General features: G+C 39.2%; 2 protein-coding genes across 3 annotated transcripts; both read right to left on the bottom strand.

The window, feature by feature from the left end:
* Window positions 1–145: 145 nt before the first annotated feature.
* LOC307024069 (annexin A1-like) lies at window positions 146–7135 on the bottom strand. The gene is made up of 12 exons (XM_079657871.1): window positions 7059–7135; window positions 6852–6930; window positions 6150–6255; window positions 5971–6065; window positions 4961–5074; window positions 4477–4567; window positions 4082–4218; window positions 3257–3350; window positions 2135–2230; window positions 1373–1431; window positions 467–589; window positions 146–350 (listed from the first exon to the last, which is right to left on the bottom strand). Exons 2-12 carry the CDS (start codon window positions 6918–6920, stop codon window positions 294–296), a joined length of 1041 nt encoding a protein of 346 aa, XP_079513997.1. The 5' UTR covers window positions 6921–6930; window positions 7059–7135; the 3' UTR covers window positions 146–293.
* A 1096-nt stretch (window positions 7136–8231) lies between these two features.
* On the bottom strand, window positions 8232–23592 carry tmc2a (transmembrane channel-like 2a). 2 transcript variants are annotated; one of them, XM_079656812.1, is made up of 21 exons: window positions 22663–23592; window positions 22004–22238; window positions 21006–21072; window positions 20470–20911; window positions 19620–19775; window positions 18668–18758; window positions 18492–18573; window positions 18304–18410; window positions 17464–17562; window positions 16531–16673; window positions 15898–16045; window positions 15539–15727; window positions 14694–14873; window positions 14121–14279; window positions 13457–13585; window positions 13177–13244; window positions 12722–12961; window positions 12134–12259; window positions 11706–11784; window positions 9776–9887; window positions 8232–9385 (listed from the first exon to the last, which is right to left on the bottom strand). In XM_079656812.1, the coding sequence occupies exons 2-21, from the start codon at window positions 22007–22009 to the stop codon at window positions 8988–8990; spliced, it is 3021 nt and encodes a 1006-aa protein (XP_079512938.1). In that variant the 5' UTR covers window positions 22010–22238; window positions 22663–23592; the 3' UTR covers window positions 8232–8987. The 2 variants fall into 2 exon arrangements, with proteins under 2 accessions (XP_079512938.1, XP_079512939.1); XM_079656813.1 differs by lacking the exon at window positions 22663–23592 and having other exon boundaries at window positions 21006–21044; window positions 22004–22318.
* Between the last annotated feature and the right edge of the window lie 981 nt (window positions 23593–24573).

Raw genomic sequence — 24573 nt, 5'->3', positions numbered from 1 at the left:
TTTGTATTATTATGTTAGCCTATAACAAATGATTAGCCATTTTGTGTGAGATATAAATCAATATACTAGTGGAAATAATTATTTCTAGAGAAAAAAATACATAGATAACACAGATTAAATCAAAAAGAGGAACAGAAACAGGAAGTGCATGAGACGTTTTTTTATTTTTGGTGGGAACAACTCTGAACTAAAACAGATTGATCACGGTATTCGTCATAACTTTCAAAGATGTAAGATTTGTTTATAATCCAGGGGACAGAATGGTCTACATTTGCAGAAGAGTGGTGAGAATTTCAGTGAGCTCCACACAGTCCGAGCAGGACGCTCTCATAATGTCCCTTAGTGTCCATCTGTAAACAAAAACAAAAGTGCTCAGCGGAAAAACCTTCATATTACATCTTTGTTTCTGTACGGTATGAGTGAGTGACAGAACTTTAGGGCACTAATTCTAGGTGAGTCATTTTACCAGAATGGCCTCCTGTAGGCTGACGTCATACATGGCCCTGTATTCCTCAATAATCTTCTTTAGGTCGACCTCAGAGCGGCTCACCATCACTCGGATCAGTGTGTCCTCACATGTGCCGTGGCCCTGTGAGAACGTAGCAGAGGTGTAAACGCTGAGCAGGTAGAAGGCAAACATCTTCGCTTCGCAGTAATTATGGGAAAAAGTCATTGTGTTGCAAATTACAAGTAAATATTGTGCTCAAGTTGTTATTCAAGACAAGTTTGGAGACTATTCCCAAGAGTTACGAATCAAGACCCGCCCCAAGTACATGGAAGTCCTTAACCCTCAAACGAGTCATAATGCATCTGTAATAATTGACAAGGATGATTTGCTTAAATCTGTTTTAAGTTGACCACATTATACGTTTTTGTTTTTTATTGTATGTTCTCCAGGGACTCAGTAACATAACGCCTGTTTGACATGTTTCTATCCTGCAACCTGATTGGATGCTCTCACATTGGTTTGTATGAAAGTGATCAGGGAGAATTTTGGTTTGACTCGCTGTGAAAGATTTGTGTTAATTAGTTGATTCAGGAAATTAATTGATGCATGGCAAACATTTTGAATAACATCTTTGGGCTTGGGGGAACTTATCAAGTATGTTTTAGTTCAAAAGGCTCAAGTCGAAGTTGAGTATCAAATCATGTGACTCGGGTCAACACTTCGGTTCTGTTTGTATGATATCAGGTACAGTTATGTACCATCATCATGTTGGTTGCATAAATTCCAAAGCAGGCATCACAAAGAAAAACACATACACACAGTTAGAACACAAAATGTCATTGGAAACGTGACACAAACACACACACACACACACACACTCCCAGTCCGACATATGGTGAGAAAAGGAAGGATATAATCACACACCTTCATAGCCAGATGGAGCTTCTCAGCAAAGACAGCGGCTTTGTTCCAGGAACATTTGACTAAACGTCAAAAAGAAAAACATTCCCATTTAAAGTATGCAGATGTTTAGGCTAAAGAAGTCCATACAAGGTTTTAGAAGCATGACGTGCTGACAGTATCGTATCGTCTATCCATGTTCAAAGCTTCACCTCCTATTACAGCTGGGAATCATTTTGTTGATACAGTGTGTGCTCAAAAAGGTTTTCTGCACTCCCTTTGATTGTTATGGGTCTTTGTGACTCTCACTCTCCTTCCAGGTTTTCCCTCTGGACACCACATGTTGCAGACTTAACAATACAATTTTGATGATTTATGTTTCGCAGAATCAAACCCTCTTGTCCAGCTATCGGTATTTACAAGCCTGACATGTCCAACAGTCCATTCACCAATAAAATGTCTTGGAAATCACTGGACATATTTCCATTAAATATACTTTGGGAATTCAGGCTATATTTGTTGGATTTTCTGACCATTGCTGTTCACAATGATGCCAGAGATCTTTACTTGTACACAACAAATAACAAACCATTATTTGCAAGCTTACATAAAAAGTAAATGGCAATACGTTTATATAAAGAATAAGTAGGTATAAATTGCATGTATGCTCCCCGGAAGATAGATCCTTATAATCCTATTACCTTACTTCCTTAGTGATTACTACTTCAGAACAAATGTTTCCCTTTTATTAAATAATAAGTGAAATAAATGAAGACCATTCCTTACCAATGTCAATGAGACATTCTTCAATGTCTCCCTTAAGCTCCAAATCCAGGGCTTTAGGTAATGAGATGTCACTGACAGCGGCGTAGTGCTGGAAGGCTAACAGGTAAACACAAATAAAAGTGATGTATGAGTCAGAAAGAAAGGCAGACGTCTTTACAAAAGTTATAGAAGTAAAGTTGGGAAATATGTGCATTTATTCAAAATATATTGTGAAATTTAAAAGGCGCCTTTAGCTGGATTTTAAGTATCTTTTGAATTTACTCTACAAAGGCTAAACCATATATTATTTATTACCATATCGAGAGAGAATGTGTGCCTAAGTAACTTTTTGCACTGTAACTTTTATGAATGTATCTTTGAGTAAATTAGTGTTTTTAAATGCCATTTTATAATATGTTTCTTAATGCTCTTAAAGGTGGGGTAGGTAATTTTGGAGAAACCAGCTCGAGTGCGCTAGAATTTGAAAATACACAGCCGGAAAAAATCTGCCACTTCCTTACAGAGCCCCTCCTCCAACACACACGAACGTGCACATGACCAATGAGGGCACGAGATAAGTTTGTGCGCAGATGGAAGGCTGACAGGCAGGTAGGCCATCCAGTTATTTTAGCCAGGCCGGCTAAAATGATTGGTCGTGCTTTTTACAGCGCTACGGCTTCCACAGATGACATTTTTTTATGGGTTTTTTGTCAAAGCACTTCAGATATTCATTGCTATCGGGATGGTAAGAGCATTCCATGGAATATAACAAAAAGTGTATCTCGAGCCGGTTTCTCAAACTTACCTACCTACCTTTAATGTCTTTCATTTTTGTAAAGCACTTTGAATTGCCTTGTGTTGAAATGTGCTATATAAATAAACTTGCCTTGCCTAAGTACATCTACACTTTCAAAAAATCTAAAGAACCCTAAATAAAATAGCCTCATCAAGAGTACAACTGCTTTCATAGTCCTGTTTTTATCTTTAAGAAATCCGCCCTACTATTCTCCATATTATTACTACACTGCTGGGTGTGTTCCACCGGCTACAAAAAAGTTTGGTTCCACCGGTTCTCCAGGTGTGTGTTCAGCCTCTAATGAGTCAAACCTAAAAGCTGAAACTCTCAAATATTTCAACACTTACTCTTGGTGAGCTGCGGCCCGCTGCGTTTGGACAGGATGTCGATGAAGGCAGAAACATCGGTTCCTTTGGTGTTCTCCCCGGCCTCAAACAGAATCTGCGGGGTACAAAACAGCAAAACGCCATTACCCCGTTAATGTTGTACAAGAGTTACACATTCATGTATGTTACGATTCCATTGCTATTGAGATGACCATATACAATAAATAAAGTATATTCTGCACTTGATCCAAAGCCACTTTCACACATTTACTGCAAACCTGAAATTATATAGACTCTACATGGAGGAGTTGTAAGTGATAAGTTCATGTTATTTCTGATGAAGGCCGTATAACAAACCAGATTTATTTTTGAGCCATTGGCCGTGTTGATTTTTCTGTCAAGGCTAGCGGGAAACCCAGAATAAAACTAACATCCGGGGTTGAAAGGGAGGGTCATTTACAAACAGCAAAAAAAAAACGTCTAACTGAAAAGATCATCCGTCAAATTCCGGGAATGGCAAGAGACTTAAATATATGACAAAATAACAAGGTGGGTACTTGACCCCGGAAGTGTCATGCCTCCTTTACGCCATAACAAGGCAACAGTATATCCAGCAGGTGAGAGCGCTTCTGACACGGACAATTCCTTGATCTATGAAGGGCAATTTCCAGACAATGTGCACACCGGATTCTACGGATATTGTCACATGAGAAAACCGTTCAAAACGTTTGTGTTAGGGTCATAAAGTAGCGTTCATTTTGTTTCCTTCATGGGACCTTAGTTTAGTAAATATTGAAATGATGCCCGCCTTATTATCTAAAAAGTTTTTTTTTCTCCAGATTTCACCTCTGCGTCTTTTCGGGCCAGATCATTGTCGATTTCCACACTTTCATCTTTTTGTGCTTTCAACAGCGCCAGGAGAGCCGTGGTGAAGTCACCGCTGGTCTCATCCTTAATGACTTCCTCCAGCTCCTCTTGGTACTCTGAGGGACAAAGGCAGAAGACATTGCAGTAAGACAATGGGACATAGTATGACTGCATGGGTTAAATCTGTTGTTCAGACACACAATCCTCATGACTGCGTGATTACAGAGCAGCACTGTCGAGGAAATCAGTGTTGTTCGAATGTTGCAAACACAAAAAACATCCTCAAGAATTTCAGCAAATACCTAAGATGTTAAAAACATAACTCAGCATGTTCCCCAACTAATAACAGAGATAAACATTGACTCAGTCCAAACCTTCTTTGAAGACCCTCTTGATCTCTCGAATCTCTTGGTTTGATCTTGTTGCCAGAACCTCCACAAGGACGTGTTCATGTGTGCCGAAACCCTGTTGAATACAGCAATAGAATATAGGAATTCCCATCTATATAAAATGTGTTTCAAAGGAGTCCTCAAACATAACTAAACAAAGAGAAAAAATGTCTGGATAAGTCCTTTTGGCCTACATTTAGGTGGTTTCAAATTAATCTGAAAAAGGTTTTTACAACTCTCTGTCGGAGTGTGTGGGAGTTCACTGCTTTACACTTAGTCTAATGTTCTCATAGTGTACAAGACCACAAAGCCAACGTCTCTGAATGTTAAACTGAGCACGAAACTAAATACCAAGAACCTTGGACAGTCCCTGCTGGCAGAACAAACAGTGAAATGAAAAGGATCTTGAAGAATTCATATTAGGAATTGATCTCCTTTCATATTTAGTACATCGACCACTGATATTTACCTTTGTGGCCTTCCTGAGCAGGTAGGCATCAAAGTGAGGGGGATCCATGAGCAGAGCCAGAGAAACGTCCTCTAAGTCTGACCTGAGAGCCGACTTCAGAGCTTTTTCCAGACTCTGCAAGACACAGCGAGCATAAAGTTACATTACAATCATGGTCATAATTTAGGTGTGTGTTTGAGGTTGCATTTTGGTTATAGATAGATGGATAGATAGATAGATAGATAGATAGATAGATAGATAGATAGATAGATAGATAGATAGATAGATAGATAGATAGATAGATAGATAGATACATAGATACATAGATAGATACATAGATAGATACATAGATACATAGATACATAGATACATAGATAGATAGATAGATAGATAGATAGATAGATAGATAGATAGATAGATAGATAGATAGATAGATAGATAGATAGATATATAGATAGATAGATAGATAGATAGATACATAGATAGATAGATAGATAGATAGATAGATAGATAGATAGATAGATACATAGATAGATAGATACATAGATAGATAGGAACGAAGGTGGAAATCATGAGAAGATAGAAGATTTTAGCACAAATTACAAAAAGTCAATGAGTCAGTAATCAAGACAGTAATGTTAGTTACACAGCAGCAGCTTTTTAAAAGTGTGCTAACTACGTAGCCACCATAATACTGGTCATACCAGACCAAGCTATTTCTTTCTTTATAAATAAGTTTCAGACGTCTTGCTTTATGTGGACAAAAATTATGTTGTGACAAATCAAACAAAAAGGTTTAAACATTGAGTAAATATGAAATGCAATATCAGCTTTCATTCAAATGCAACGAACCTGCATTGTATTCCCAACATTTAACCTAGTTTGTGTTGCAAATCTGCACATTTACATAGTGAAGTCAAGGAGACTTCACTATGGATGCTGGAACTTCATTGTGTCCTTATTTTTTTATTTGGGCTCTTCTTGATGTTGATGTATCATTATTTGGTCTTAACGAGAAATGAATCACTTACCTTGCCCGTGGACGCTTCATAAACTACTTTGATCTTCTGTCTCTGCTCATTGCTTCTCTTCACCAGGACTGCGATGATCACATCATTATCCACTTCTGTGAGGGACAAGATGTACTTTAGCTTACTTTCTTTAAACCCCTGAGACCCTCTATGTCAGAAATGTAGAGGCACACACACACCGTCTTTCTCAATGGCGCTCTGCAGAGCGGAAGCATCGCTGCTGGCGTTGAAGTTGGGATACGGGACGACTGTTCCATAATACTTAGGCTTCGGCTTACCCTTTACCTAGAACAACAGGCAGAACTGTGGATGTTTTTTTGTTTGTTGTGTTTATTTTTCAGTTTTTCACAGTATGTCCAACATTCATGACAAAAAGTTGCAAACCAAAATGTGGATGCTTTAATGACTTAAGCTGCTGTAAAGCACTAGGAATTCAAAGCTTAAGATAATTAAGTCTATAGGATGATTTTTTATTAACTTGAGTTTCATTACAGCGCAGAATTACAGGAATAATGGCAAAGATATGTGATGTTATTAGGTAGAGGTGGGATGGCTGACGGAGATATAGACAGCTGTCAGCATGTCATTTTATATAAAACTACAAAGGCTAATCTTTAAGCCCTGAAATGGATAGTTCAGTGCACTTAAACTGATATAACCTTTTTGAGCTTTCCTTAGATCTCTTAAATATGTTGTTCTGTTGCGTCCACATTGTTTTGTTTCCAAGTCACACCCAAACTGGGCGCGTGTCGACTCCCATCTGCTGTTACACTGACTTTGAAAAGTGCCTCATACAACCTAACTCAAAAATCTGAGCTATCACATAAAGAAAACATGATGTACAACATGTCAATAATCTATATATCAGATCTGATACTCACTAAAACGGTGTCTTCGTCTGGCTTTCTGTTACGTATGACCTTTTTGAACAAATCCTTGAACAGTGACATGTTTACTTGGCTGGAAAGTTGTAAGCAGAAAACAATATATATAATTAAAGAGGAAACATTTTAACATGAAATAGAAAGTAAAGAAGTTAAGCTTGGTTTAAATACTTATACATATTTAAACATCCTAACAAATCTCACCTTGGCTGCTGCAGACGATGCTCAAACCAAAGTTTGTAGTTCTCATGTGTTAGACGCAGTATTTAACTCACTCTGCAGGCCCCACCTATATGCAGATGATATTCAGACAGGTTTGTATGCACCTGCAGGGGATCAGCCAATCACAGGCCACCTCTCAAAGACAACATTCCTGCAGGGTGACAGTCAGAGCTCCATACAGGTTGGGTTACTCTTCTGTAAAAGCTTGTACTGTAAGCTAAAACCCTTTCACCCTTAAATTAAACAACTTATTTTTCAGACATTGAGGAAACAGCGATAGTGGATAGTTCAGATTTTTGAAAAGGGGTTGTATGAGGGACTTATCCTTAGTCAGTGTAGTAGTTAAAGCCCAGATAGACAAACAGGATTACCAGCTCAGAAGCTAAGAAATGTATTGCTGTGGATGGGTGCAGCAGCTAAGTGTGTTAGCCACCAAAATAAGTTAGCATGTTAACAGTTACATTACATGTCATTTCTAGACACTTTTATCCTAAGTGACTTTCACACATTCAGGGACATGCAGTGAGACTCAAACTTGCTACCCCCTGGATTGAGGACCCTGATTCGAAGTCCAGCACTCTATCCACTTAGCCACAGCAGTCACAGTTAAAGTTGTTTGCTATATTTAACATATTTATATCCCTATATGTTGTTTTCAAAGTCACAAAGCCAATATCTATGCTCACTACAAAACACACCACACTCCAAAAAAAACAACTGTAATTTGATCAGAACACAGTATTTGATCCCATGTTGTAGCTAGCATCAAGGCTACCTTAACTACTACCATATTACACCTGCACCTCCAACCAAACTTTATTGGTCTCGTTGGATTTTGTGTAATTACGGCACCAGGGTTATGACACGGGTTATAAATACGTTTTTGTCAGTCATGATTTTGTCAATCATGACAGACAGTTTTATCACATCGCCATGCTTAATCAGTGGACAGCTCTTAAGTGACATGAATAAATTTAAGAAATCAAACCAACAACAGAAATGTTAGGAGTTGTTGGGGTGTGGCTATTAGCATGAGTAAACTAAAATAGAGAAAATGAAAACGTTTTAAACAGAAATAATGCAGTATAAAACACATTGAAAATGTATATAAACTGAGATGCTACTCAGATGTTATTAAAATATTTTTAACTTTATTTAAAGACAGAATCATAGCATGAATTACAAAGTCAGTGTACATGTAAAACAAAACAAAACAGCCTGAGTACACATTAACAATAAATAACATGTATGTACAGTATTGTAAATGTCACCGAAAATACATGGAGTTATCTTGATATGAGAATAATGTTAGACCACAGAGAACCTCACCAGTAGCTACCCAAGTTAAGACAAGGTGTATCCAACAGATATCCTAAAGCCAGGCAGACACTGTATGGACGCTAATATTTTACCCACTGTGGTTTAAACATCTCTATAAATAGTAGGCAAGGTGGACAAGATGTATGTATCCACAGCGCTCTGGTTTCTGTTTACATTTTGAGAAGTATTGACCAATTCTGTTTGAGCAGGCATCGGTTGAATGCAGGCTTCAGCCCGTTCGGAGAGCAATACTGAACACATTGACCAAAATGCAATCTGGGAATTTCTGCACAAGATATACAAGCTTAACGAAAAGCACATGGTCTGCCTGACTTTGGACCCACAAGGGCAGAAACTATAGCAAATCATGGGTTGCTCAAGATAGCAACATTTTGTAGAGCTGTATTCTTCAAAAATGACCTTCAGTATTCTTTGAACTTTTGATGTCAGTAAGGAAATATGCAGAACAAATGAAGGTCTTTGTCACTGAAATGCCACTTAGTGTCAACACCTTGTGCCTGTTTAAGTCTCATGCTGTAAATTCAACTGAGGCATGAACACAGCCTGCAGGAATCTGGGTTTTTCAAACTGTTATCTCGGAGGGGGCCCTCTACCTCGACCTCGTCCAGGACCAGGACCCCCAGGACCCTGACCCCGTCCAGGACCCTGACCCCGTCCAGGACCCTGACCCCGCCCAGGACCAGGACCCTGACCCCGTCCAGGACCCTGACCCCGCCCAGGACCAGGACCCTGACCCCGTCCAGGACCCTGACCCCGTCCAGGACCCTGACCCCGCCCAGGACCAGGACCCTGACCCCGTCCAGGACCCTGACCCGGTCCAGCTCCCCTCGGCCCAGGAGAACGGTTCACCGGCCCTCGAGCGTTGGGGTTGGGCGATGCCAGAGCCACATCTTTCTCCAGATTAACGCCTTTACCCGCTGACCCCGGCTTGGTCTTAGTTAACCTTGATTCCGGTTCTGGTGGTTTTTCTGTTTAAACATATAAAAAGAGATGAATCAGCTGAATATCTATATTTCCAGTCACATGTATTGAATCCACAACCTTAAGACTTCAATGTATGAATAAGATCAAAACAGTATGGCAAACACACTAATTTGACTTTCTATTCAGAAGCATTTTTGTATTGTTATATTCTGTTATACAGAGGAATATTTATAATAACACCATTTAATATAAGAGACTACGTTCTATTATTAAGCCGATCAATGTTCTAGCAAACGGTTTAACCTCACCCTCCACTAAACTAAAGTTTCTTCAACAGAGTATCCTAAAATACTCCTGAGCTGGGATTCCTCGCTGGGAGTTTTAGGCTCAGTTATTTGTAATGTTTGTGAATACGTTCTTAGGAGTTTACTGACCAGCCTCTGGTGGAGCCAGGAGGGACCCTTTGGGCAGCAGGTCCTCCAGGTCTTTCATCACCTGGTTTGTGCTGTCCGTGTTGTTCCTCCGGTTCTTCTCTTCATCTCGAGCCTAGAACAAAAATGGAGGGAGAGAGAAAGAGGGGTGGGGGACAGAAAAAATGGGAAACGTAAGAGATTCAGAAACATTTTGGAAGAGAGAAGGAATAATTAGTAAGGCAAAAAACATTGTTTTCTTGCTAAAATAAATGAATAAATCCGACGAAAAGACCAAAACATAAAATGTATCCAGCTTTCAAAACATTGTCTGCCACAAGTCTATTAGTCCTTACTGAAAAATATTTTTGTAATGGTTTACAAACTTTCCTCAAATCACTGATCAGTGTAGTTTCTATCAAATGTTATTGAAACAGGAGTAAAAAGGGCATTTGTTGGGGACTATTTGCTGCTGCAGAATAATATAGATTGAGTGCACCAGTGAGTATTTACAACAGCAGGATGATCTAATTGAGATTAAAACCAAAATAAACATGCTAACTTGTTAAAGCTAACTATGTCAACGTGCTTATTACTACTATACATACTGCCCATAGGTTCAATTCTCACAAAACACAACATCCCCTTCCATTGTTACCCCGATGATGTACAGATCTATCTGCCTCTCAATTCTAATGTCAACTCATCACAGCTATTGATGGACTGCTTGACAGAGATCAAATCCTGGCTGAGCCAACATTTCCTCAACCTCAATGAGAGCAAGACCGAGGTCATCTTTTTTGGACCCCAACCTCCAGCCTCTCCCGTTGATATTCTGGGCTCCCTCAATAAAAACATCCTCCCCTCTGTCATTAACCTTGGAGTGACCTTCAATAGCGCTTTTAAATTTGATAAGCAGGTCAGCAGCGTAGTCAAGACCTGCTTTTTTTAAATATGACTATTGGCTAAGACCAAGTCGTTTTTATCTTTTAAAGACCTAGAAAGGGTTATTAATGCCTTTGTAACCATGAGGCTGGATTACTGCAATGCTCTATACGTGGGGTTGGACCAGGTGTCAATTAGACGCCTGCAGTTAGTGCAGAACGCAGCTGCTCGTCTTCTCACTGGCCACAAAGCGTCACCACATCACCCCAATTCTGGCCTCATTGCACTGGCTTCCAATTTGGTTCCGAATTTATTTTAAACTCCTGTTATTTGTTTTTAAAGCGCTAAATGAGCTGGTTCCGGCTTATATAGCAGAACTCATTCATCGCTACACCCCAGCCTGAGCTTTAAGATCTGCTGACCAGCTACTGCTGACAGTGCCCAAGACCAGGCTCAAGAGCAGAGGGCACCGAGCCTTCGCAGCAGCTGGCCCTAGGCTCTGGAACAGTCTGCCCCTCCATGTGAGGTCGGCCCAGACCCTAGGGGGTTTTAAATCAACACTAAAGACTCACTTCTTCTCCCTGGATTTCTAGTCAGAGCGGAGTACGACTCCTGACATTTCCCTGTGTTTGATTTTTATATTTGCTGTTGTAATTTATTGTCTTCTGTTTGTGATTGTAGTAATGTGTTTTTTATTTGCATGTATAGCACTTTGGCTCGACCAAAAATCGTTTTTAAAATGTGCTATATAAATAAAACCTGAGTTGATTTTATTTGAAAGCTAACTATGTCAACATGCTTATGTTTAGAAGGTAGATTTTATATTATGGTTGCCAATTTGGCCTGTAGGAATGTCTTAGTTTTGCAAATTCTACCGACAACGCCACACCTTGAGGTAGTTTGTGTGGTTAAAATACTTTGAGCACTAAGCTGCACTTATTCTGTTATCAGAATAATCTTGGCTAAATGATTCTTTAAATTCAGTAGTTTAACCCGAACACAGTGTCCTGATGCTTAAATGTCACATATTCACCAATGTACCTGCATTTTAATCCCATTGTTTACTTACCATCTGCATCTTCTTCTTCAGCTCCATGTTGGCGTTTTGATAGGCCTCAGACACTGAGTTCAGATAGTAGATGGCCAGTCTGTAAAATAAAAGTAAAATATGAATCGTTGTATTTTCAGTGGCTGCAAAGACGCACACGTCTAGACCAACAATTGACTTGTGTAACATCGTATGCTGATGTGTGTTTCTTGCACTTCTTCAGGAGTGAGGACCAAAATATTGTTTTACTTTAGAAAATGTTTGGGATGTGAGGCCTTTTGAGGCGGTCTTCACTTCTCCAAAGGCCTGTTTGAGGGTGAGAATTTGGTTTGAGGGTGCAGGTATGAATGAAGGTTTTGGGTTATGCATTTAATTGCAATGGTCAATGTTAGGGCAAGGGTAGGGTTAGGGTTAGTGTGTGTGATCCAAGGTGTCTCCTTAACACTCACACCATGAGCAGTACAGCTGGTATGATGAGGCCTGGGTTGGCTGCGTAGCTGAAAAGCGTCCCCAAGAAGGCTGGAAGGTCCAGGTCGATCGTTTCCATGATAACATCAAACATCTTGGGCTTGCCACTGAAAAAACATCCACAGTCAATATGTATGTGTGTGTATGTGTAATTGCCACTCATTCCTAACTATACTCCAATAACTCATTAATTTGTTGAATATTTTAAGGTGCAACCAGTTTTCCAGAAAAATGGTCCTACATTTTAGCGACCACAGTTTTACCCTAGAAGGCTGATATTTGGCATGGAAGTCAAATGTATGAGTGTGATGGTCTGTTTGCGTGTATGCCAATTTTCAAAAGGATGTGTGTCTTTGAGAGTGGCCACAAAAGACGCACAATTTCTGAACAGATGCAAGACAAAACTCGACAAAACTCGACAAAACTCATTAACCGTTTGACACTTTTTCATTACTGACAATTTGTCCCTATACTTAAGTCTGACCCCCTTTCATTACTCATAAACCATATCTTGTTGACACTTAAGTGTTCGCCATCATTGCGATTTTGTGGTTGTTCTTCAGTGTTACCTGAAGGGTCCGCAGTCGAATGAAGGGGGCAGGGTCATGATAGTGTAGACGACAGGTAGCAGACTGAGGAAGAGGATGAGGAGCAGCAGACCCATGTAGAAGTTGTTGGACTTGGAGGCTTTGAAGACTCTCTCGTGGGGGACGTTGGTGGCCATTACAGCCCAACACTGGTAGTACATGGAGCTGAGGAGGCGCAGCACGTTGATGCCCACCAGGCCAGGAGCGTAAAACGCACCCATCCTGAAGTACGGCAGCACATGACAGCATGATGTATTAGCATTAGATCCGGGTGTGTGTGTTCTTGTGTGGCCAAACCTGTCAACCGGCCTATATGGTGCTTTAATTGTGTTTTGATATGGATGATACGTGATTGTATTTTCAAAAAACGAATACGCAAAACCTTGTATTTAAAAAATACTGGCAATTGAGCATGAAAGTAAAATTAAAGGTCGTACCAGATCATCCCTTGGTTGAAGACCAAACCAAGTACATTACCACTGATGTCAAACTCTCCATATGAAGGCTGGAAGTGGAAAGAGACAAATATTACTATTCTCTATTGATGCACGGGTGAGGGCTTTTAAGAATCACAATGCATAAAGAAAATGGAGCACACAAATATGGAGGAGCTTCTCCATCACAGCTGGAAAAGGTTCACAACTTGAGCTATGGATACGTTTTAGACACACTCTAAGCAAACTATTTATATTAAAATGCTTCATTAGTCAGACTCACAAATCCAGCCTCCAGGTCCCAGCACCAGCAGTAGTTGAGGAAGCGAACGATGACCGCTCGAGCAAAGTCTCCTATCAGGATGGTCAGGTAGGACACCTGGATGTCCGACACTGTCAGCTTCACAAACTCCTGTGAGAGACAGATTTAGGGAAGTGAAAAGGGGAAATAGGGGGTGTGTTTGGTTTGTCAAACAGCTTATTAGACATCTTTTTATTTCCTTTCTAACACCGTTTTCGGATTCTAATTTTAGCTTCTCTATAAGATACGGAAGCCCTGAGAGATCAAAAAGGATGGTGTGTTTTTTGTTGCAATACTCCTTTCAACCACAAGAAGCTGTAGTGCTCATCATAATAATAATAATCATAATAATAATACGTTTATTTATTATAGCACCTTTCACAGAAATATAATTCACAAAGTGCTTCACAAGTAAGAGCAAAAGTTAAAATTAAGACCACAGAAACATGAATACAATAACCACATGAGGCAGAAATGTAAGGTCAACATAAAAACAAAGCACAGACCATGTGGAGTCCTGAAAGGAACAGACATAATGACAGAACACATCACCCCATGTTCTACATAGATAACCAGCAGATTAGCAATTATTTCGAAATGATTTCTGTTTAACATAATATTAATAATAAGTTTTTGTCATCATTACTATTCCGACAGCAGTCTCCCAGCAGGGTCCTCTGATGACATCAGCAGGGGGCATCGGAGGGGGGGTTAAGTTGGAGTCATTTAGGAAGAGCGTGTAGTTGGCGTAGTACTCCTTCATGGCCCAGAGGCTAGCGTTCCTGATGGCCCCCTCTTCTTCCAGCTACAGGGCACAAAGTGAACCAGTCAACAGTGACACAAGTTTAAATTCACTCAGTCACTTTGGTCATTTGTCAGTGAATAATTGATCCTCAAGACCACCTGCAGATCATAGTGAACAGACTCAGGTTAGCCCCAAATCTAACAGTCCCAACAACAACTGATATTTCAGGTTTCATTTTCTGGCAGAAAGCCTGTTTAGACGAACAAAACTGCTTTGTCAGATTGAGTAAAACATCATGGTTAGGTTTAAAATAACTATGATTGTTACTGTATTTTAGTTTAGGTTTCACATGCCACAAACATAATTATGGATTACCCTTTAAACATTCTTGTCATACAGTTTCATTATATGGAAATTATCCATCAGGTCAGTTTAAAAAAAGAGACACACACACACTATGGTACTGTACAGTACCTTGGTGTTGACCTCGTCAAACAGGGCGAACAGAAAGGTGTACAGGTTCCCCAAGAAAAGGGCGAAGATGCGTCCGAGCTGCCACTTGAGGGCGATTCGAGGATGGTAGTCCTCCAGCTCAGCGATGGTCTCAAACAGAGGAGGACACACCAGACCCAGCAGAGACATGATGAGCTCCAACTGTCACGTACAATCACAATCAACAATAACATGTTCACGTCAAATAATTACATCATCAAACAAAACAAACAAAAAGGAGTTCATGTTTTTGTTCCGATATGTTTGTGCCTTCAAGATAACATAAAAACTTCTGGCATGATTTTTATGTAACTTGGTGGAAAGGGAACAGAATAACAAATTACATTTTGGAGGGGATCCGAATCGCGGGGCAATTACACAAACTATTTTTCACTAATGTAACCATTGTTAGAAAGGCCTTGGCGGGGGTCTGCGCTCTATAAGTGTCTTCAAATTTCAACTTTATTGCCAATCTTTCAGTTTGTGTGTACAGACAGAGGGATCGAAATACCGTTTCCAACAATCCCGAATACAAAAACAAATATATATAAAAATATGTATGCAAATATGTACAGTATATACCTATATATACATAATCGAAAGACACATTTATACATATGCACACATTAAGACCTAAATAAAAGCACAACAATCAATATATACAAAATAACAGTGACTTCAATATCTTTGGGAATGTACATTAGTGCAGTCTTTCCACTTTACTTGTTTTTTCAGTGCTTTTATGACTGACTTTTCTGCTGAGTAGCGTGTGATTGATGGACAGTCGTTACTGTATTTGTCTTGTCAACAGTGTGCTACAACATTACCTCATTCTTCTCGTACCAGCTGAGGTCGTCCCTGTTGGCGAACTCCTGAGACCTCTTCACTACAAAGTAGATGAGGTACCCGCTGCCTCCGAGGCTGCACAGGATCATGAGGTTAGCCAGGACTCTGAGGAACCTCCGCAGGTGAATGTTCTCATCCTTCTGGTTCTCCTGCTCGTCTACAATGGACTCCTGTTATTGTCAGGAACAAGAACAGGAAGGATTTACAGTGATTAGAGAACTTAATCTGACAATGACTACATTAGGAGTGTAGCCGTGAGTTTAAAATGGAGCTACAGGTGTGCTGAAAAAACCAGTGCAGATGCATGGATGTTACTTTTATAAAGGTTGCTAATGGTTACCTTGAAGCTGGTGGTGATGGAGGCGTATTTGTTGTCAGCGGTCTCTGAGTTGCCTATGAGGTAATCCCAGCTGGTGAACATCTTCCAGGCAAACGTGAACTCTCCTTCGTCTCCGTCTCCTCCACCGACATCAGCGTTCTTGGCCATTCTGAAAAATATAATAATAATAATGATGACACTAGTGGGCCTGTTTACTATGGCATATTAGAGCTTGAAGGTATCATTTATGTTTTCTCAAACATTTATTTGAGATGTATGTCTCAAATTGTTGATTGTGGGCTAAAATCACAATAATATCCCTATTGCTCATTATAAAAATGTTATTTTGGTTAGGTATAAAGCAATGAGTGTGTGATCAGGTTGACCCAATCTTGGACAATTAAGCTGTGTGGTTCCTTGAAAAATTATATTTTAAAAGAGTTATTTTGAATTCTTATACCGCATATGTTACCCACTCATCTTGCTTTTTGCCAACCTAAAGGAAATTAAATCAAGTAACACCAATCACTTCAAATTACCAAATCAAAACTTGAGCTTGATTGTTCGCCATGGAAGTAGGCGCTCAGAGGTGGCGAAGATAGTTCATTAATACAAAATATAAATTATTTGCCACACCCACTGCTGCAGACTCACGTGCGGATCACGACCATCAGGCTGTATCCGAAGGTGCCGATCCCGACCATGAGGTAGGAGAGAGGCAGCCTGAACTTCAGCAGGCCGATGGTCCTCTGGTTGTTGTAGTATCCGTAGAACATGATTGAGTACTTGCAGTAACCCTGAAAAAGAAAAGGGGCTTTAATATTCTCATTTCCTTTAGTGTTCATTTGCTGAAAATGGTGAGAGTTGGAGAAGTTAGAAAAACGATTATACTGTATTTTAGTAACTCCATAATTTAAGGCAGGGGTGTCCAAACTTTTTTCACCCAGGCCAAAATACAGAAAAATATACGAAGGGCTGGGCCACTCACTCATAAGTTCTGTTATAAGTTGAAAAAGTCGATCCAATGTAGGTCAATTATTTTTGATACTTGAAAATGCTTTAAGAAAAAAAACAGTTCACAGCTCTCCAGAGGGTTTACTTTATTTTGTTAGCAACTCATTCCTTAAAACAGAAGCTTCAGATTGCTTATAAGAAGGGGAAATATGAAGGGTATATTTCAAGGTTGTTATGTACATGTGTTATTGGGCTTTTTTCTTATCAACTTATATTTGTTAGAACATGTTTTCAACTTTAATTGACCGAATTTATTTGACAATTGGGCCTATTAACACATGAATACTGTGTAATATATTTTCACATACATATTGTAGAAGTACAATATAAGACAAGCAGAAGTTTATTATCCATAAGACAATATACTTTTAGAATTTGCTGAGGGCTGATTCAAAATGGTCCGCGGGCCGCATTTGGACCCCGGCCCGTAGTTTGGACACCCCTGATTTAGGGGGTTGACAAAGTTACACCAAAAGAGTGTTATGTAATATTAGATTTTTCAACATTATTTTTTTTTTTAAATGAATACATCGATACCCATTAGGCATTAATGTCATCATGTATCAGACTCACTTGGAAATCCATGAGGACAGAGTAGTCCTGAGCGGTGTCCTGATCTGCTCTCGGGACAGTCTTCCTGGGAATGGAGCCATAGGGAAGGCCCATCAGAACCTGGAAATAAGTACAACATTTTATTGTATGAACTGTATTTCAAATATCACTCTGCAAGAAGCTTTCTTCCTGCCACCTGTAGCACCATGTCCTTAAATTAAGCTGGCTGAGACAGCAGCATAATTTAGAATTTAATTTAATTTATAAACTTTTATCGAAATGCATATCGCAAGAGTGCTTGAATTATCTGTTTGTTAGATGTTTCAATGCTTTATCATTTTTTGGAAAAAATTGGTTCTTATTTTGAGATACTAATTCATTACTTTGTGATGCGAGGACATTATCACATCATTAGACAAAATGTTTATCTATTTGTTGTCTTTTAGTTGTGAAAGTGTTAGCTGTATTTTATTTTATTTTGTGGTTTATTTGTATAATAATGAAATAATAATAAAAAGCTCAATGGCTTTGGTTTGTTTATATGAATATATTTATATATAAAAAATATATATATATATGTTAATAATTTAGTTTTTGGGAGAAGGGGTGGGATTAAATAAGTGTACACTTCTTCCCACACCTTTTTGGATGTGTAATTATTTAATTTGTCTGTATATAATTTGTAAGTCAGTAATATTTTTTGTTTATCAATTTGACACTGTTTAAGTTTGTATAGTATAATAATTCTCATGTTTCATTTAATTATCATTATAATTTTGTTTGTTTTATTGTTTTACACATTCGAAATAAATCAAATCAAATCAAATTCCATGTTTATTGAGAAACAAGACATCATCTCACCTCAGGGATGACCACCAGTCCAAAAGTGAAACCAAAAAGGACCAGGTTCATGCCGTACATCCAGCGCAGGAAAATGAAGTAAGAAGCCACAGATGACCCAAAGTGACCTGAGAAGAGGATAAGAAGATGTTTTTAGTTTAGCGTGTGTCCACTGGAGGTCGCTGTTTAGCTTGAGCGCAGTTACTTACTCTCCACCTCTTTAATCTTCCTCTCCCAGGGGATACAGGCCGTTCTGAAGTTCTCAAAATCCCTTGAGAACTTGATCCATTTCTAGGATTTAAAAAGAAAAACACGTAATATTACAGAAAAAAACACACAAGCAAAAAAGCAGAGAAAATATAGAAGTTTGAAGGTTGTGTCTCGCCTTTTTCATCATCACTTTGTAGGCGTACCACTTCCTGCCTTTTCCCTTGCCCAAAGCTCCTTCAAACTTATCAACGAATTCTTGAGCCTCCCTGTGGAAAAAAACAAGGTGATGTTGGCCATTTAAAACCTAGATTTATGTTTTTTCCATATTGATTTACTTGCTAAGCCACAATAACAGTTTTTCACAAAATAAAGTATTAAGAAACGGCAAGTATTGAGGGCACACGTCACAATTTAAAGGTCACCTATTATGCAAAATCCACTTTTTCACGTCTTTTATACATCAACATTTATGATGTCATAACGATTTGTTGGCTTGTGTAACCATTAGCCAATCAACAACCAAGGTAACCCCCCCCCCCCCCCTAGAAGCCAGTCCACCACTCCGGGGACTTCCGGCCGGGGACTTCGGGTGGCAGTATACGCCGTGAAGTTTTTTGCGGCCTGCCAGTAAACCGAAAGCAGAAGAAGAAGTGACGTCAGCGGCTTCACCTACTCCTCCCTCAGGGACTTATTCCGGTGTGAACGCAATCTGCTCTTTAGTTCATCAGAAGTAAAAGGGTCCTGATGAACTAAGTACAGAAAAGTACTTGGTGTGAAAGGGCCTATTGTGTTCTTTTTAACCAAATATCTCTCAGAGGGGCGTGGGGAGGGGCTCCTTATTTTCATCTAAAGTCAGACAGAGAATCAGCAATTTTGAAACAGGACTGAAACAGAGGGGATTATGGGTAATGCTGCATTGATCTGTTTGGTATTTCGAGCCAAACACTTCAGAGACATGTTCTCTATATATCTGAGACCTATAATATATTGATGAAAATCAGTATGATAGGGGACCTTTAAATTGAGTAAATATTCAAGGGGCTTGGTTTATGGTTCAGTGACTATGGCCTGAGGCGAATAACTTTTATTTTGAAAAGCTTGAAACCAGGAGAGGTGTGAGAAATTACTTCAGGTGTACAAGTCTCCGCTTCATCCTCCAAGGCTTGTTCCTGATGGTGGCGATCAGTTTCTTCTTCTCCTCCACCTCCTCCATCAGCCGGGCCATCTCTCCCTCCGACATGGACTCCTCCTCTTCAGAGTTGGTGTTGGAATCAGAATCAGAACTGCAGGAGAAAAGGCAGACAACAATTGTGAAACATGTTCTCATGTGGATGATGCCGTTTGCTAATTAGCACTAACAACTGAACATAAAAGACTGATTGGAATGTCCTTGTTCTCCCAAAGTATTCGAAATGTAAATCTTTGGACTAATTTTACAAGTGTCATTAAAATCCATAACTGTCAACTTCATAATTGTGCTAAAAGATAAGTCAGGAGATGAGTTAAATCAGTCGGATTGATCTTCTGGGGACCATGAATTGCGGTTTGTTTCGGAGATTCAAGTTTCTAAAAGCATATTCAAGTTTATTCAAGCGCCATCCTCCGACCAAATACCAGCTTTGTATAGATCCAGTTATTGCCAGGATATTCATGTTCCCCAGAGGATAACTCCACGTGATTTTGGTAACCCCTCTGACTATTGCATTATGACAAAAATTCCACTCGTGCATAAAAATATAAATACCTAATGGTCATATAAGCATACACATGACTGAGCACTGTTATGCTTTAGTTGAATCCAGAAGTGTCTCATAGACGCTCAATTGTGTCTCGTAGCATCGGTTTATGACGCCTAGGAGTTGAACAAGACTACCAGATGGCAATATATTGTAATCATTGGCAATTACGTTGTCCTTTAAGATCATTTTGATCTCCCTTTACACACCAGTTGGGTAGCTACAGTATGTGACTGCTTACCTGTCATCCTTTTTCTTCTTCTTCTTCTTGTCATTGTCATTGTCTTTCCCCTTGTCCTTCCCTTTGGCATCCCCCTTCTTACCCTTACTGTCCTCATCCTTCCCTCCTTTCTTTCCTCCCCTCTTTCCCTTCTTCCCTTTCCCCGCATCACTGTCATCGTCATCACTGTCCTGAGCTTTGCCTCCTTTCTTCTTATTGGCTGCTCCTTTTCGACCTTTCTTTGGAGCCTCGTCCTCGCTGTCATCGTCATCTTTCGCGTTGCGACCGCCACGTTTCTTGACGGGCTTCTTCTTGTTTGCTCCCCTGCGTCCCCTGGGGGATTCATCTTCATCATCCTCGTCTTCGTCCTCACTGGCAGGTTTTTTACCCCGGCCTCTTCCCCTTGCACCCCCTCTTCCAGCTCCCTGCCTCCTGTTGTTTGTCCTCTTGTTGCTGCCGCCATCTACATAAAGACCAAATTCATCAATCAAATGTAGAATTTACTTTAATTTACTATATTGAAATCACTTCAATGTCATGTTGTTTTGTTCACTCACCATCACTGTCACTCTCATCTGCGTCCATCTCTATGTTAACTGAGGAAGGACACACAATACAACAACACTATTGAATATTTCTACCAGCCAGGAGCCCATCATCTACAATGTATCTCCAATTTAAATTCAATCTGCAAATATTTGCCAAAATCAGTGCAAGAAATTTGTGTTTTAACATATTTTTTCGAAAACATTGACATTGTTTCAACTTATTTCCTAGTTCGATGGTTATCAGTTGTTACTAAGTTAACTCTTTGTACCAGACAGAAATGTCTCAACAAATATCTCAACTTCTATTGGACAGAATCTGTTTTAAACAAAGTTATTATCAAGTTTCTTAATTGTTCAAAACGTTGCTGAATGACCAAGTTCCAACATCAAACTCAGCTGTACTTTGTTTTTAGTGCTATTCAGCAAATGATGCATGCTAACATGCTAAGTTAAGATTAAAAACATTGTAAACATGAACCTCTACACATTAGCAAGCTAGCTTTGACATGTCCTGTTAGAGGTCTTATTTTAATTGTGTTTATGACCAAACATCTGAAAAAAACTAACATTCCCATTAGCCAGTTTGGTGTTAATTATGAAATGTGATGCTAACTCGCTGATACATGTTAACTGTTTCATTGTAGGCATGTTAGTGCAAACTTTAGCATTGAGGTTGGCCAAAATGGCTTCATCCAACACTTTCTTTAAACAAGTTGCCCCTACTGGCCATTAGAAGAATGCAGCTTTAATGCACTTCCACAAAGGCTTAATTTTTTATTTCCACTTTTTTTAAACAGACCACATCTTTGGCATTGAAGCTAATAATGTTGTTTTCATTCTGTAAGCAGTGAGTAAGTTGTTAAGACCAATGTCAAAATATACAATTAATATATATACTAAAGTAAAGTACATTTTTGTAAAACGATCATTTTAAAAATGTGTTCTGGTGATATAGCATAACAATTTTCCCTTCAGTCACTCCTCTAAACATTTAATTTTCAACTTACTATCATCCGTATCCTTTTTTCTCGGCATGGTAAAATGAAAAGGTGTCCGTCCTCTGCAGCGTTTTCCCAGTCTGTGTCTTCAGCAGGTTGGCTGTCCTGTGGATCCACGTCGCCAGCACCAACTCAGGTAACTGACAGGGTCGTCACTATGACAACGGCTGCATCTGACCCGCTCTCAACAGGTGCTTTTGGAAATTTGCAGTAAATTCTTGACACCTCAAGTGATCTAATGTGGCTAATAGGAGGAGAGAAGTTGGGTTATGGTCCAGGAGATGGGCATTTTTGTTTTATAATTTCTACGTAGAGAGGATGATATCCAGCAGCACATTTCATATTAACATTTAGCATTTGCATTTAGCACCAGGCTCTTAGCATTCAATGTGGCTCTTCTTAGCTATGCTTCACCATTCCTTTCCTACTTTGTTTTTCCGAAATGATTATCATCTGAGTGCAGAGAGACACTCTCACTCGTCTTGTTATCGGAGACCACACACACACAAGAAGCTCAGATGCCCTAAAGATTTAATGAAGGTGTAGGTTACTCTTTGCGAAGCCCATTAGGCAACCAGTAAATACCCAGAGATGACATTGCAGCTGCAGTATACTTATGTTTATGCATTTTCAATAGAAACACAGTATGGGATAAAGAGTCAACCAACCTGCAGCAGAGACCAACAGCAGCTACCTGTGTGTGTGTGCAGAGATAGAAACCTTTCAAAACAACACCTTAGTGCCTCATTAAATAATACAGTGGAGCTCATTTTTCACGCCCAAAATGATTCCATTACATGGTTGTCGGTTCCCGGAGGTGAGACTTGGATGACACCCCTTTAGGCCCGTGCTGATGTACACGTGAGTGTGATGGAAGTGTAACACATCTGCTGAATTGCTGCCCACCTGTTTAGAGAACAAAGCCGGTCCATGTGTGAAGAAAGATTATATGACGGCATAATATTACTGGTGATAGAGACCTGGTTTTGTCGTTAAAGGGGCTGTGTATGGCACGATTAGCTTTGTAAAACTTTTAAAAATCGGACATTAACAACAGAATTTGAAGGATTAACAGTCTTGACCTTCTAGCAAGAAGTCAGTGTATTGTGTTGCAGGAATACCTTCAGAAATTAGCATGCTAACCAGCTAGCCCCTATATTGTAGTTCCACTTCTACATCAAGAAACAATTCAGTAGTGCAGTGATGATGATGCAGTTATGCAAGCCGACCTGGAAGTGAGCATCACACACACATTTGAGATAGCTACATGTTATGTTCAGCAGGATCATTTCCACATATTAACACCACTTTATGATTTTTTTAAACGTAAAAGCAATCGCCAGAAGTAAAAAGCTATCGCTAAAAAAAACTACAAGATGGTCACATGGCTGCTTATCAAAACCGCTAAGCTAAAGGTGGCTAACGTGCGATGTGATGATGTTTAGTAGTGTAATCATGTACCAACTTTTTAGCAACTGCAGTTTTTAAGACCCATAGAAGAGTCCGACATTCCCCAGTTCGGTGTTATTAATTAGTTAGTTAAGAGGTCAAATGGTGCCCCCTACTTGTTAATTGTATAATTAGTAGGCTAAAGCATATTTAGAGCACTATTGTAAATCACCACAAAAGCAACCTAAATCTTCAACCAAAACTGGGCCTTACTTAAGCCAGACATATTTTCTGATGACATATAATTAAACCAAATGCATATTTTGATATTTTAAACGTGGATGAACAGATGAGACAAGAGCTCCTACTACAAGTAATTATTATTATTATAATTTATCGTATTAACCTATTTGGTTAATGTGCTGAATGCCCCCGCTGTAGGAAAGTAGTTAAAAAACTTCACAGCGATAATTCAAAAATGTTCTCGTCAACGGACAAATTGGGGTTCTTGACACGCATTTTTGAACACCCATCGCATGTTTCTAAATCAATATTTAATGCGTGACCACCATGAAAGATGTATGAGAAATTAAAAGTTAATGGATAATGTCTTGCTGGAGAGGTCAACAGAGTGTGTGTGTGTGTGTGTGTGTGTGTGTGTGTGTGTGTGGTTAATCCTGATGAACATTTAAATTCCCACAATGTTGACGTTTGATTGATCTGTATTTACTTTTATTATTGAGTTTGTCTTCCAGAGTTTCCTCATTTTGCACCAAATGAACACTTTGTTAAAAACTACATTTATATTTTGAGTTTTTCTTTTCGTGTCAATGGGAATGAGTATGTTTAGAGTTAGTAGTGTCTGCTACACCATCTAGTGGCTGGTCTGCTAAAGGAAATGTAAATGTACACTAAACAACTACTTTGGCATAACAGTGTATTATTAAATTAATTAGCTTTTCAAAAGATTGTGAGAGGCCAATGCCATTAGACATTTGTGAGAATATGCATTAATATATCTTACATGTTCCACTATAGTTTCACACAATCACAGTGAGAACATACTAGCTCAGAAATTGGGTTTATACATTAAGAGTTTTTTTTTTTTATTGCTGGTTATCTCAACAAAAAGGCAATTTGAAAAGTTTGAACAATATTATCAGAATTAAAACAAAGAATTCTACGATAAC

This window comes from Notothenia rossii (genome assembly GCF_949606895.1).
Source record: "Notothenia rossii genome assembly, chromosome: 11".
NCBI lineage: Eukaryota > Metazoa > Chordata > Actinopteri > Perciformes > Nototheniidae > Notothenia > Notothenia rossii.
The sequence above is the reverse complement of the archived record's forward strand: the minus strand, read 5'-3'. Positions and strand labels throughout refer to the sequence as shown.